Raw genomic sequence first — 15,434 nt, forward strand, 5'->3', positions numbered from 1 at the left:
CAATAGGGACAAAATTTTCCGATGGCCCAAATGATGGACAAACCATTCTCTTTCTGCTACAAATAATCCGCTTTCGTCAAGGTTCGACTGGCGTATGTCACCTCATACTCTCTGAAACCAGGTTTTCATTGTGTATGGGGACGGCACCTAGCCCAATATCGCTGGCGTCAACGGGAACCAGCATAGGCGCAGTCGAATAAGTGACGGAGAATGGGAGGCGAAACCAAAAGGCGGCGTAAAGTCTCGAAGATGCTATCGCAGGCTGCAACCAGCCACCAAGATCGGAGTTGCCGGCAAGCAGCTGGGTCAGACGGCCGATGGTAGAGGCGAAATGTAAGATGAAACATCGAAAGTAGGAGCAGAGGCCGATAAAGCTGCGAAGCCGCTTCATGGATGTTGGCTTGGGAAATTCGGCAACTGCACGAAGCTTGGTGGGGTCGGGAAGAATTCCGTCCTTAGAAACTACGTGGCTTAAAACTGAGTTTTCGGGCAGCAAAGTGGCACATCTTCAAACTGAAGCCCAGCTTCATCGAGACAAGTGAGGACATGCTTCAGCGGAGAAGGTGCGAAGAAAAGCCGACAGAAAAATCTACGATATCATCCAGATAGCAAAGACATGCCTGACACATGAGCCCACGAAGAAGAGTATCTATCAGGCGCTCGAAAGTAGCCGGGGCGTTGCCGAGGAGGTTATAAAGAAACTGCTGGAGTAGAAGGCACTCCCGCACTGAAGCCTTCGCGACGGCAGAGACGCGAGCCACTTGCCACAGAGCGCGCACCCTGAGCGCACGGAGAAGTAGATGTCGTTCAAGGGCGCCGGCTTGTAACACAATCAAGAAAAACTCGATGGAGGCGAAACGAAGAAGCGTCCGTGTGCTGCGCGATATCAGCGCACGTTAAAGATCCCAAGGTGGTCGGAATTATTCCGGAGCCCTCCATTAGGGCACCCCTTTCTCTCTATTCACTTTCAATCTCACCTTCTCTTCCTCCCTTACAACGCGGTTCAGGTGCCCACAGGAACAAGTGTGACATACTGCGCCTTTCCTTTCCCGTGAACCAATTATTATTATTGTTGGTTTATGTATGGCCTACGATAGAATAAAACTGTCTAAAAATGACACCAGGAACCACATTTCACAAACTGCTCTCGTTATTGCTCATTTCAGAACTGACCGTGCTCCTTGCATTATGGTGCGTACATGCAGGCGTATAGCGGCTGTTTTTTTTTTTTCTTTTTTTTTCTGCTAGGTTTTAGGTGTAAAAAATACTGAGGCGTGAACGCTTCGGGAACAGGTTGAGCAACAGGCGGAGGCCGCTTGTGTTTGGTTCATTTTATTCCAGAGTTTTTGACTGGACTGGACAAAAGGCACGGTTGCACATACGCTCTGTGCCGGCTCTGCCATTTCCGGAGCGACCACAGGCGCCAGTAATCAGTATATAGGCCCAGCACAGTTTCTTCTGTGTATCAAAGTATAGATGGCTGATGAATCTGCGCGCGATCTGTATACGGGTAGCGTATACAGATCGCTCGGTCGAAAAGCGGTCGTCGTACCCCAAAATTGAGAAAAGTGTCCGAAATATTATGGAGTCCTTGTGTGGTGCTTGTCAAGTAGCGGCGTCGTACATCGTGCACACGAATTACGTGTTAAGTCGGATAAAATGTGAATATAAGATTGGATTATGTGCCGATAAGAAGGGTAAGGTGTGGAAAGTCGTATACGTTTCATTGCGTTACATTAACGGCGAGTTAGGAGCGATCAGTGCGGATTACATTTTATTCTGCTCAATGATGTTGGATTAGGGTAGATTAAGTTTAATCATGGTTTAAGTTAGAATATGGCACTTTACATGGCATTAGATATGATTGCTTTGGATGAACTTAGATTAATCTGGTAACGTTTTATTAGGGTGATTACTTTTGATTAAGGATGATCACGTTGAATTACTATAGATTAGGTTGAATTAAATGTTTTTAATTTGGGTTATGCTAGATTAAGTCAGAGTAATGAAGAATTAATTGATTTCGCATCATAGCACGTAATCAGCGGACCCTTACTTTAAAAGCAACAAATAAGTAATTGGTAATTAATCGAATAGTGAAGGGGCTGCAACCGGTTGCAAGTAGAATTTGAAAGATATGCTGACAATATATTTAAAAAGAAAAGCACCTAGTGCTATAAGGGCTCAGCCTGTCGCCAGAGAAAAGTATGTTTTCTCAGTTGAATCAGAATCTCATAGACAACGATCCTTGGGCAATCATGTCTACAAGGTTTGCAAAGGTGTTGTAGAGGTCAACGTAAAATCAGGATTTCTTACATAACAAAAGAGTGGAATATGTCTCGTAGAAAGGACAAACTGAGATACGTCCCTTCAAGGCTTACCTTGATTAGAAACAATGAAATTTCAGTATGCAGCATCGGGATTATGGCCATAACCATGGCTAGTGTCACGGTATATAGTTTAAAAAAAATAAAAAAAAAAGAATGCATGTAACGATGATGTCGCATTGCGGTTTGAGGCTTCATCCAGACCATGAGAATATTTGTGAATAATGTTCTGAAGAGATCAAGATTTATTTACACTTCAGCAGAGCAGCACTTCTTGAATTTTAATAATTTATTTGCTTTACTATTTTTGAGTTCTGCATTAACTAGCTTACTATTTCAATCATAGGTATCTTTCAGCCAGTAAATTCTAGGTTTGCCAAATATAAACGGTTTGACGTTCGTATTCACGTCGCCGAACACTTGCGCAAAATTCTTCCTAAATGCAGAAAAGATTATAGGTCAGCTTCATGGTTGCGAAACCAGAGGTTCACCACGTCAGTTAGATAGAAGATTACATTACTCAGCTTGATAGTGTCATCCCATTTGTTGTAACTGCTGACGCGTTTATATGCCGACAACCAATCGACGACGTCTTGGTCGGCCGTGACACTCAAGAGGGATTGGTCGCGCTGCCGTAGGAGCCCAGAACCTAGGACCGTGGTTGGGACGGGCGGCAAAGTCGACTATTCGTCCGGCACGGTGGACACATCGGGCAATGTACGGCTTCTAAGTTCCAGGATGGATGGGAACGTATCCAGCGCTTGCACCTATTGTATGGGTGCGTTTTTTCAGGAAGCCCAGCTGCTCAGGATAAACTTGCAGCTGATCGTCAGGCGTAGATAACTACCAAAAGAGCACGCAACTTCTTCACACACACACACACACACACACACACACACACACACACACACACACACACACACACACACACACACACACACACACACACACACACACACACACACACACACACACACATATATATATATATATATATATATATATATATATATATATATATATATATATATATATATATATATATATATATATATATATATATATATATATATATATATATATATGTAGTGGAGTGCCCAAGGACACTCCGCTACGGCGTCTCTCATAGACTGAATCGCTCCAGTACGTTAAACCCGAGAAACTAAAAGAAACAAAATCGTGCTCTGCAAGAAAAGAAGCAGCCATTGCAGGCGAGTGCGTGGTCGTCATTTTTTAGAGACACTAAGCAAAATAAACTGCGTGACACGGCACAGTAGTCGATGTAGTTCGGATCACGTGCCGTTGTCGCTGCAGTGCGTCGTCAGCTGACGTCGCATTCCCACTGAGTTCCCTGCGCGTCTATGTGGGTTCAGGGTTTCTGTCTTCACCTGCCTAGAGTACCCCTCATGGAATTTCTCCCCGTAGCCTGGCAGGTCGCGGGGAAAATAACCCCACTGTGAAAAAAATAGTTACAGTCAGATTGATGGTGTCTTGTAGCACGCGCCATGATTAGAGTTATGCGATTATTTGCGCACCCTATCTCGTGTTTCGTGCTCGTTGTGTTACACAACTTTAAACACGGCTAAAGTCACTGTACATTAAGCACGTGAACTGTATGCTTATTGTAAAAGAAAGACGTAATGAAACTTGTTCTTGGGAGAACGAAAGGTGCAATGACTGTGCCACTTCTCGGCGGACATCTGATTCGTACTGTGAGCAAAGAGAGGAAGGCAGGAGTGGAAGAGGAGAGAAGTGCGTAGCTGAGGGATAGAAATAATTTTGGCAACCCGAGGATTTTTATTATGCATACGCATAGCACTGCACACGAGTGCGTTTCACACTTCTCCCTTATACAAAAAAAAAAAAAAAAAGAAAAAAAAAAGAAAAAAAAAAAAAACAGTGTACTACGGGTGAGTGTTCGAGTTTGCCTAACCACTGAGCGACCGTGTACAAAGCAAGACGTCCCGCAACAGCTTTTGTATTGCAGCTCTACTTAAATAGCAATGTGCGTGATTGCTTACAACTCAATGGAATTACGGTTGCCTTTCGTTGTTATTTGTGTTGTGATGTACCGTGCTGTTAGCCGTTATTGCTTTCCTCCTTTTGTTGTTAAGAATTGCGTAACTTAGGACCAAACGTGCACAAGCAGGCGACTTCACTGACGCGGCGGGCAGTCTTGCATAGATCCGTAGATTTCGTTTCTCTTCAGTATCTCGTTGGCCTCTCCAAAGTACTTGGGGTCCAGCGTGGGAGTCCGAGAGCTTATGCCGTACGCAGGCACTGGAACAAATAGAACACAAGCGACAAGCATGGTTTCATTAAAGTAACACAAACGTGCATGAATATCAGATTCCACAGATCGTGCGATTCTATACTCCCATGGGGCAGACTAAGCGATATAGCTGCAAATGTCATTACGGTCACTGCACGGAAGCCTGTCATATATATTTGAGAAATATGGCAGGTGTTTCAGTTTAGCCTGTCACTAAATGTTAAAAAATTCACTTTTGTTTGCGGTAAAAATATCACTTTTCGGCATAGCGATGCCAATGTGGGGGGACAACAGAAAATTGGAGAATCCCGATAACTGGCCAGCTGGTGAATTAAATTCTAATAACTATCTTCCTAACTATCACAAATAGACATGTATTAAATTGAAGAATCATAACGCACCATTACTAACTGTCATATCAGTTATTACAATTTCAAATCTCAATTACCCTGTAGGAGCTGTAGATGAGTGAATTTCTGCCGTTTCTCGTGTAACTAAAACGTAACCTTCTCAATGCTGCCTCAGCAGCAGCAGTAGTGAGCAGCGGCTAGCAAGTGCGCGGCTTTAGAATTGCGTAAACTTTCTAGAGCCGTACAGCACAGAGAGTAACCGTGTTTTCGAATTTCTACTAACTGACATGACTATTACCAATGGTCAGCTAGGAATCTCTAACTGCAGACAGAGTCCTATCGGTGATATACTAAGACGTTAGCTATTAGCCTAATTACCCAGCCTACTTGATGTGATTCGCCTTTTCTGTGACGTCCGCCAACATTGGTATTACCATGCCGTAATAGACCGATCCCAACGGCAGGTTTCACGATGCCACCGCTGCCGCGGTGCATGCTGGCACATGTAGTCATTCGGCCATCCGGATACGAACTGAATAAGCTACTGCTTAAAACAACGTAAGTACCCATAGAATATTGACATTAGATGTAACAGCCAGTGTAATTTTGTAGAATCATGATGTGACAAATTTTTCTCGTTGGTAAAGTATGAGAAATGTGCGGTGGGTTCGTGTGGAGCGCAGGTTGCAGCACTGTAAGTGCATGTGCGCGCGCTGACCAGCCGATTACAACTAGCATGGCGGTAGTACAACTTCCGGGAAACCGGCGCATGCGCAGATCGGTCGGTGGGATCGGTGAATTGCCATCTTTTTACCAATAAAAGCATTATTTAAAAAAAAAATTGAATGCAGATTCCCCTGAAGCACGTCAGATGCTTCATAGATAACGGATGTCCGAGCTATATAACCAAGCTTTTAAAAAACACAGCGTGTTCTACCCCTGTGAGACCAAGTGAGATAGAGAGAGAGGAGGAGAGCTGTAGAATGCCGCTCGGCCTTGTTTGCAGCGTTTCTCGTTTGCAAAAGTGATTAATTAGTAGTCTAAGCAGAGATTTTTTTATCGTTGGCTTGAGGAACAGAGCATCAAAGCAAAAGTTGCCGATCGTTTCGAAAAACAGCTGACTGCAATGTTTACACTAATGTATCATTTATGTGCCTCAATGTACTGGCCTTCAAAAAAAAGCTAATAAAAAGTTTGAAAAATTCAAAATGTCACATTATGCCCCAAGCTCTGGGGCAAAATGCGGCAGGGCGTGGGGCAAAGTTCGCTCCGTGGGCACCAACACAATCTTCGTCGGCCCATTGCCCGCACGAACACCATTGGATTCAGACAGACCCCGGAGTTGATTCCTTCCATGCACCGCCACAAACTAAACAACTACAATATTTTGCTTTGTACGCAGCTTGGGTACGTGAGCGTTTTGAATTCGCACCCTTATTTGCTCCATGCTTTGTTTTTGTAGCATTATTATTCTTCTTAATCTTCTCTGTTGCCTTTGCGGGAGTTGCTTTTTTTCTCTTCGCTTCCTTCGAGAGTTGCAGTCTCTCTTTGTGGGGGGACGAAGGGAGAGCTGTGCTTCCATCGCCCTTCGTGCTTCGTTCTTTAGCAGCCGTACGTCTAAGCTTTGAACACAGGACCCATATCTCGAAACACCAATTTCGCCCCAGCGGCCTTTCCATAACTGGTAGAGTTGAAAGAAGCGTCGCCTGTAGAAAAATCTGCATCTTTCGGAACGGCAAAATGCTTTGCGGCACCGCGGATGGAATATCTGTTCTCTTTGACGCTCTCCAGCGCTTTTTTTTTTCTTCATATTTTCTTCGCGCCACTTTTCTTGTATGTCCAGACCATCCTAAAGAGCAAGAACGTACACACAGACCTTACGCGCCAGTAAAAAAATCCATTATTGTTACCTTAATTCATGGAGCGTACGCAATGTAGCGGTTTGCCTTATGCGTAGCCTCCTATTAAAATAATTTAATCGTTTCAACAACCAGGGAAAGAACTCTAAAACTTCGCATAAATAAATAAAGATAGAAAATTGTAATAAATAAATACATAAATCCACAACATTTGGCTTGCACGGTGCCAAAAATTGAGGCGTGCAGAAATCCCCGCCTTTTTCAGAGCTTTCTTGTTCACCCAAGCGCACTTGTCAATTTATTTTTTTCTCTGCAAGGAGAACAAATCCCGGCATTTAAAATTTATGCAGTGGACATGTGAAGGCGCATGCTGGCTGAATATCAAACGATTGAATTTATGTGTATACGCTAGAGGTCGCTAAGCGCTAAAATGTCGCGTTTTGAGGTCAGTCCTCATTTGGTTTCAATATACCAGGGCGCACTGCATTCTTTAAGATCTGCTCGGCATCCGGTATATATTGCTGCATCCAGATTCCCATGTCAGGTGATTATATATATATATATATATATATATATATATATATATATATATATATATATATATATATATATATATATATATATATATATATATATATATATATATATATATGTGCCAGCAGTCTTGCTTAGCACGCGACTTAACCAAACAATTCTGGATGTACTAGTGCACGGAGGGAGGAAGTAACTGCTTTTTCCATCATGTCTGATAAGTTTATTTTTTCTCATTGAATGTAGCTAAATTGAAAAGTTTGAAATTGAGGGAAATACTTCGTCAGGCGGGTAGATGTCAGTAATATATTTGCCAGGATACGTGGTGTCTCAACTGACGAATGGGAAGGTGCAGTGAAGGTTGATGAGAAAGCGTTATCGTGCAGTTGACACGGTCGAGATGTTTGATGAGATAATGGTGGGAGCAGATGAGGACCTGGGAAAGTGTCTTATTCATTTGTTAAAAAAGCTCGTTGGCTCACCGCCTCCATGGATGTAACCGTAGGCGACGTTCCAGTTCTTGTAGTCTGTTCCCAGAAAGCTCACTGCAACTTTCTTGTTGTCTGAAAGGAACGACATGGTGGCATTTTAAATCGCCTCAGGAACACTCACGTGGAGTGCTGCATAGGTGTGCTGGGAAAATACACATGGGGCAGACCTGTAAATTTGGGTTTGGCATGCTTTAACACTCAGTTAGCAGTGCTTTCGCACGTCTCAATTGGCGTAAACGAAGTTAAACTACGGCATTTTTTTCTCACCTTGATCCGCGAAGAAGAACTGGGCTGGGTGGTCAGAATCGTCAATGATTCGAAAAATCTTTTTCATCATTGTGTTCCTGTATTGGGGAACATATAATAATGAATGACTTAGTAAATACTGCTGTTACTTGTTGGCCACAAAATGTACTAAACAATCGTTCATTCACCCCGTAGGATAGGAAAAGAACTGTTACACGTCCTCACAGACAACCTGTTCATCCACATCAATCGAACCTCCGCTCTCTGCACGCAAGACTTTGGCGCAACAATTATAAAAAATAAAAACCAAATTTTCTTGCATTATTCTCTGACAAAGGAAGTGTTTTCAAGCATAAATGTCAAATCAATTTATTTTTCAATATTAATTTCTTATTTGTTTTATGGTGTGAGAAAATTTGCTCCTACAATCCCCAATTTGCGTCTTTTGTATTTTGCCTGCCCTTTCGTCACTATCGTTCCAATCATCTCGTCCTGAAGCGCAGAGTGGATATATTCACATTACTATTGTCCCTGAACATCATTACCACAAGTTAGTGCTATGACGATAAGCAAAACAAAGCAAAGGTCCCTAGTCAGGGATTCCATTGGCTAATTGTGTTCTAATAGCTTTCCTTGAGACTAACCATAATTGGCAGTCTGGGGTGGGGTTGCGCATGGTGACCTCCCGGGGCATGTCGGAGGATTAACGTGAGAAGTTGAGCTTGGGATGGTGGTTTGAAATCGGTTGGAAAGTTAGAGTGTGTCATACAATGTGGTATATAGAATGCAGTCCACTCGATGCGATGAAGGCAGTCGGTGGAGTAAAGTAATGGATACCAGTTTTTAATCGTCTGCAGTATAAATCTTCAATTTTGCTAAGATGCTACGATGGATGTATTAAGTACGTGTGGTCAGGTCTTAGTGCGCCAAGGTGTTCGAATAATAAGAGTGAGGTATCGTATGTGCGATCTGACGAACGGGCACTCAGGGGGGAAGGTCGCGATCGTGTCGGTGAGTGGTTCGTTGTGATCAATCGACGTGTACCCTGCGGTCCAGACCACAATCCATAATAAACTAAACCCATCCAATTAAACTGTGCACAAGATGCTAAGGTCGGCTGGCTCTATTCTGATGAAAACCGCGACCGTCTGAAAACATACGTTCGTCTCGTCAGACTTTCCACATTCTGTACATGAGTCACTATCGTGATCACTGATAAACTTAGCTATGCTTTCTTAGGCACCGCATCCTTGGTATAAACTCGCTCTTGATACATTGCTTTACCATAAAACAAGCCTTTCTCGCATCGATTGGCCCTCGTTTGCACTAGTTCGTAGTCACTTTTTTATTATATTGATCCAGAGCACAATTTGCTTCTTTTCAATCCCACGTTTACCGCTTTAGAGCTGTAGCTCCACTACTCCACATACAAGCATCGAAAACGCCTCGTTCGACATCCCGATTATTCGAGCTCAGCCAAGATTCAACTGGAATTTGAAACCTGTGTCCATTCTCGCTCAGTATAGTAGGTTATGGTGAAGTGGCGCATAACCACATGACTTACAGTTTATGACCACAGTACTAACTGACCGTTTTAATAATCCGGCGTCTCAATTAATTACAGCAAGCGTTTTAACGGTGATTAAAATTTCAGTTTTACTCTGCGGCAAGTCATATATCGTTGAAAAGGATTTTACGGGTATATATATATATATATATATATATATATATATATATATCACAGCTCATGGAACTCTACCAGAGTTCCGTGAGTTGTGGCCAAAGGACTGGCGCTCATTAAATTTTGTGTTCTTGTGCTGATTACTTATCAAGCTAACGAAGTCTGATTGCTGGCGGGATAGAAAATATAGTGGCTGCTTCGCCGAGCAGTACCTACCCATAGCAAGTAATGTTCGCCAAAAAGGGGGCAACTGTCAAATTTCTTATCAATGAAGGCATTGATGCCCGAAACTAAACGCTTCTGCTGCCACTCGCAGCGGTAGACGTTGTGACTCGCCTTAGGGAACTTCAGTAGTAATTTCATATGACCGAGCAAACGAATAACCATGCATACCGTGATCTGCTCACGTAAGGTTCAACAAAACTACTCGGAAAAAAAAAAACACAAACCCTAAGCTCGAGTTTTAACGATCGCCGTCAGTGTGCAAGAAGGAACACACCCATTCACAGTTACTTCAAAGGATTTCTCCGCGTCATGCCTACTGCCAAATTTGACTATTTAAGGATCAGCCGATTGGTATCGCTTTTGCCGGCACTGTGCGAAGTGGCCCGCATCTGTCACCGCCTAAGAGCTCCGTTCACCTAGCAGAGAAACATGATTATACCGAGCAAAACAGCGCTGTAGCTGTGCAGCGCGTAATTTCTTCAAAATTATCACTGTGATTTAGGAGCGCTTATTTCTGACCGAATCTGTCACTTGTTCACTTTCGTTAACAACAGCGACAACGACGCTGCAGGTGTGCGGCCGCAGCAGTTCGAACTCGCCAGGCAACGCTTTGACAGCTCACAGACTCAGTGAAATGCCGTGTTCCCGAACAGAGTTGGCCTAATACCTCAAATAGTCTTCAGCAGACCTAGACCGAAGTGCATATGAAATAAATAAATAAATTCTGCTTTAACGTGGAACTAAGCTGCCTAGGAAAACATCACACCGCAGCAGTTCAACGCACGTTATCCCATTTACTGCGTCACATGGCACTGCCGTGAGGTGGCGCCACGATATGTGCGTAGGTAAAAATTAGATAAATTCGATGGAAAAGAAACAGAAACCCTGACTGCTCATTGGAGGGTCAAATTCTAAAGTTCAAGCTCAGCTACTTTGGTCATCTGATGAGAAGAGAGGAATCGCTGGAGAAAGATTTGATGCTGGGAAAGGGTGAGGGTCGCCGGAGAAGGGGTAGGCAGCGAACGCGATGGTTAGATGGCATCCTCGAAGCACTGCAGATGAAGTTATGTGATGTTAGGAAGATAGTGAGAGACCGGAAAGCGTGGCGTGACATGGTACATAGGGTCACGAAGAGTCGGACACGACTGAACGACTGAACTGAACTGTGGAATTATACCGAAAGTGGAAAATGCAGATCAGGAAGGAAGTTTTATTTGATAACTCAAGAGGCAGTGCCCTACGTTTTGAAGCTAGATCAGGGTGCCTTAGAACACGCAGCTACAAAAAGAAATTTAACAATGAAGATGACGCATGTGCTGTATGTGGTAACTCCAGTGAAACAATTGACCATATTATACACGAATGTAGTGGCATCCATCCGGAAGTTGATGCAGGCGCAGTCACTGTTCCTGAAGCTCTGGGGTTTAGAGATATCAGTGGCCGGGTGATTAAACCGACGGTGGAAACTAGCAAAAAAAAAAAAAAAGAACGACTGGAAGATTGGTGGCTTAAAAGCAGAGAAGTTGCATAATGTTAGTAATGTAGAAACAAAAATTTAATAAATAGAATGATGGTTTAGTTAACCAATCTAAATCAATAATTAAGATATATGGAGAAAAATGAGCAAGATAGTTACTGCTACCACCCCGTTTCAAGGGCGACGCTCCTATATTCTATCCATCCATCCACCCATCCCAACACTTACGATTTACTCAGGTAGTCAAGTTCCACTTCGTAGACCACACCATCCTTATGCTTCACTTTGTACGTAGCGCAGCCCAGGGAGTCATTGTAGAGGCTGCCGGTCCTCTGAATCAAGTACCACGTGCCTTCAGTCTGTGTAGCGTGTAAAGGTAGATAATTAGTGCAAACACATCCGCTGTTGTATCAAATTCACGTCACTGTGCAAAGTAATCACGTCTTTTCCTCTTAATACGCACGTGAACCCATCTGTGTAAAGTAGGCTGTGGGAGAGAAAGGGAACGGAGAAGGATTTCGCAACCAGGATCTTTCATCCATGATCTACGGCGTCCTAGAGAAGAGAGAATGCAAAAGGGAGAGCGGAAAATTTTTTGAGGACGCTTAGGCTCCGCTCTACAACGCGATAGCGTTAAAGGGCCCCTTCGGCTGCCTGCTACCTCTCTGCGTATTCCTTCGCATACACGGACCATGCTTTTTCTTTTGTTTATTTGCTAGTAACTATTTAGTATATGATGTGGCCACTAAATGGCCCCAACGGCCGCCCTGAACGAAAGTTGCTATCGGCAAGGCTGGCTCCCATTATTGATGTGCTCTCTTTCCTTGCCACCGTTTTGTGGAGTGTCGGTAAGACCAGTTTTAGTTGTGTGGTGTTGTACATTTCAGTTTGACTTGTTCGGCTACAGGCTGACTACTTTGTAAATAATGAATATAGACTTTCCTGCGTTTAAACGCGTGGAATAAGCAGCACGCTGAAAACAAAGTTCCTGGGCGGAAGTGGACTGCGCTACCCCTCCGCAGTGTAATGGTCGATACAACGACACTGACATCATTACATCAAGCAAGTGCTTATACAGTGTATCGATCATAGTGTAGTGATCGATACAACGGCACTGACATCATTACATCAAGCAAGTCCTTATACAGTGTATCGATCATTACACTGTGGAGGGGAAGGTAAGGACGTCCTAAAAGGAGTTGAAAAGATGCCAGCACGGTCGTCAGCAAAAAGTTTTTTCTTCCTATTACACAGTGGTACATTACCTGCTAAACCGCGGTTGAGGGAAAAAGGTGTCTTTGTTCCACGGTCGGTGGACTGCTTGATTTGTCATAAGCCGGAAACCATACACCATATTTTTCTTGACTGCTGGGATGTAGTCTTTCTGTGGGATATCTTGCAGAGGACTTTAAAAAAGGACTTGCCAATTACACCCTATGGTATACGGTTCCTGCCGTGCATAATCAAGGGGGTGTGCCATGTGACTTATTCATGTTGCTTTGCCTCCACAATGTATGGAGAACGAGAATGGCTGTGAGACACGCGGATGTGGATGCTCTATCAGAGAGGGAGTATTTCATTGAGAGTATCAACAACCTTACCGCCAGCTCAAAATAACGGCTTGAGGGGCAAGTTGGTGCATCATCGTATTCAGATATGTGGCGCAAATAAACACAAACGCCACATATCTGAATACGATTACCGCCAGCTATATACCCAAAGTGAGAAAGCTGAATGGATGGCAGATTTGAGTGAACTGGCACACCTAAAGCATTTTTGAAACTTTGGGAACCCTTACTTTTGCTAGAGCGCTTTGTGGCATTATACTTGGACTTTACCCCACTATAAATATCATTGTTAGCAGGAAATAAAGAAGAAAAGTGGACTGGCTACCCTATTTCGAAGCGTGCGTATACCTCCAAGAATTTTTTATTTATCCCATGGTGGTGAACGGTTATGGTAGGACGGGTTTGTGTTGCTCCAGCCCGATGAGAAGAGGTGTTTTCATGTATTGGATTTTCATTGCTTTCAGTGCTGCCGTGCATTACAAAAACGGAAAATTTCCCAGCAGTCGAGGGCTAGCGCGCCCGGCTAACGATTTAAGGGGCACAGGTTCGAAATCCAGCTTGACCTGTTTTTCTTTTTTTTTTTTTCAGTGTGTTTATTCTTCTACCTTCGTATGCACTCGACAATGACAGTTGAATGACGTCATGACTAAGGAAACTAAGGAGGAATTGTGTAGTGCCTTCACTGATTTACTGTATGGTCGTGGTGGGTGTTTGAGTTACCCTCGCGAAGTCATCTGGTTATGACGTCAGGAACCTTTCGAGCCTTCCAGACTTTCTGAACACGATACAAACGGAAACTGCGACGCCGTGATTTCCGCTGAGCGGTGACCTATCAGTTTAAAAAATAAGGATATTGTATATAGCAAGCAAACACCCACGGGCAGTCAATGCGACTTATAGGGAGTATAGATGATGTAGCATTGGGTCTCCAATTTGTGTTGCGATTTGTGTTGGCAAACTGAATTTATTCACTGTGATGACAATATAGGTTCCGGCGTGACAAATGATTCCTTTGCATGTTTCCCATTCCTTTTCCATTCCATTCCTCTATCAAGCGTAGTATTCCAACCGGGCGCGTGTCCGAACTTTGGCTCACGCGTCCGAGCGTCTGTGTGCTTTTGATTTTATAAGAGTTCGCTCAACTGCGTCCAATCGACCGAAATTGGGCGCACACGTGCAAGTTCCCACAAGGTCGAGCATGCTGTTAAGTCTCCATACCAATGCCATCGATGCATAGGCAGCAGACTATGAACAAGTGCGCTATTGCTGATTGGAGATCTGTCACCTGTTTTTGTCACTGACGCAGAAGCTGAATTTTTGGAAACATTATCTTGTGTGAGCGGTCGTTCTCATATAGCGGAGCTCGGGGTTTAACCCCCCGTTCAAAACAATTCACAACAATTAACGCGACATTGTTAAAGGCTACGTTTCCATGAAATCAGGCGTCGTGATCGTTGTCACCGAAAAGTCCCGAACATGCTTCTGGGAGGTGATAGCTAGCAGATGACTTGGCCATGCACTGATATAGGTTGGCAGGTTGTGTGACATTACAACGAGATAGCAGGAGCTGCCAACCAAGACTTCTCATATGAGATGGGCCTCGCCGCAGTGGCTCAGTGGTCAGGGCTCTCGACATCTTAACCGGAGTACCCGGGTTGGAACCGCTCCGTGAGGGCTGCCTTTCAATGGAGGCGAAACGTTAGGCGCCCATGTACTGTGCGATGGTAGCGCCCGTTAATGACCCTCAGGTGGCAAAAATTATCCAAAGACCTCTACTACGCGTCTCTCATAGCCTGAATTGCTTTGTGATGTAATTCCCATAAACGAAATCAAGCCAAACCAAATCTTGAGATGGAGGTGAGATGAATATCAAACACACCGGACCCTTGGATTCCGAATCATACACGCCAGTCTTAGGCCACACAGGCACGTTCGTAAGGTTTGTAAACCACCTCACCTTCACTGTTAACACTCAATCTTATTGTTTGTTGTGGGTTGATAACTACAAGAGCGAAGTGTTGGCTCCTCAGCTTTACCCCCCATTAGTGCGGCACTCGGAGCTCACCTTCGCAGGGTCGAAGTTCTCCATGAGCAGCACCTTTTGGCCCATCGCGCCGCTAAAAAACAGGCAGGCTGCAGCATACAAAGCGACCGCTTCCAGTACAGCCATCACCGACCACGTGTATTGGCGAAGAAGCAAAAGAACAGTGAGGGAGCGATCTGCATCTGACGAAGCGCGTTCTTATAGCACTGCTGCTTCTCTTTCTCACGCAGGCCTATAAGCTCGGTTTGAGAGAATAACAAAGTGACTGCGACTTACAAGGTGTGCAAACAACCGCGCAACCTTCGAAGCGCCGTTCCGTAGGATTCCTTGAGAACTGAGACCGCATACATACAAACCAACCGG

The 15,434-nt window shown here is 44.1% G+C and overlaps 1 protein-coding gene across 1 annotated transcript; it reads right to left on the minus strand.

Annotated features, from left to right (window-relative positions):
* Nucleotides 1-4,482: 4,482 nt before the first annotated feature.
* LOC146198715 (uncharacterized) lies at nucleotides 4,483-15,161 on the minus strand. The gene is made up of 5 exons (XM_084591960.1): nucleotides 15,093-15,161; nucleotides 11,688-11,818; nucleotides 8,098-8,174; nucleotides 7,822-7,902; nucleotides 4,483-4,607 (listed from the first exon to the last, which is right to left on the minus strand). Exons 1-5 carry the CDS (start codon nucleotides 15,135-15,137, stop codon nucleotides 4,483-4,485), a joined length of 459 nt encoding a protein of 152 aa, XP_084448086.1. The 5' UTR covers nucleotides 15,138-15,161.
* Nucleotides 15,162-15,434: the final 273 nt, after the last annotated feature.

Source organism: Amblyomma maculatum, chromosome 2, assembly GCF_055883805.1.
Source record: "Amblyomma maculatum isolate TAMU_Amacu chromosome 2, ASM5588380v1, whole genome shotgun sequence".
NCBI lineage: Eukaryota > Metazoa > Arthropoda > Arachnida > Ixodida > Ixodidae > Amblyomma > Amblyomma maculatum.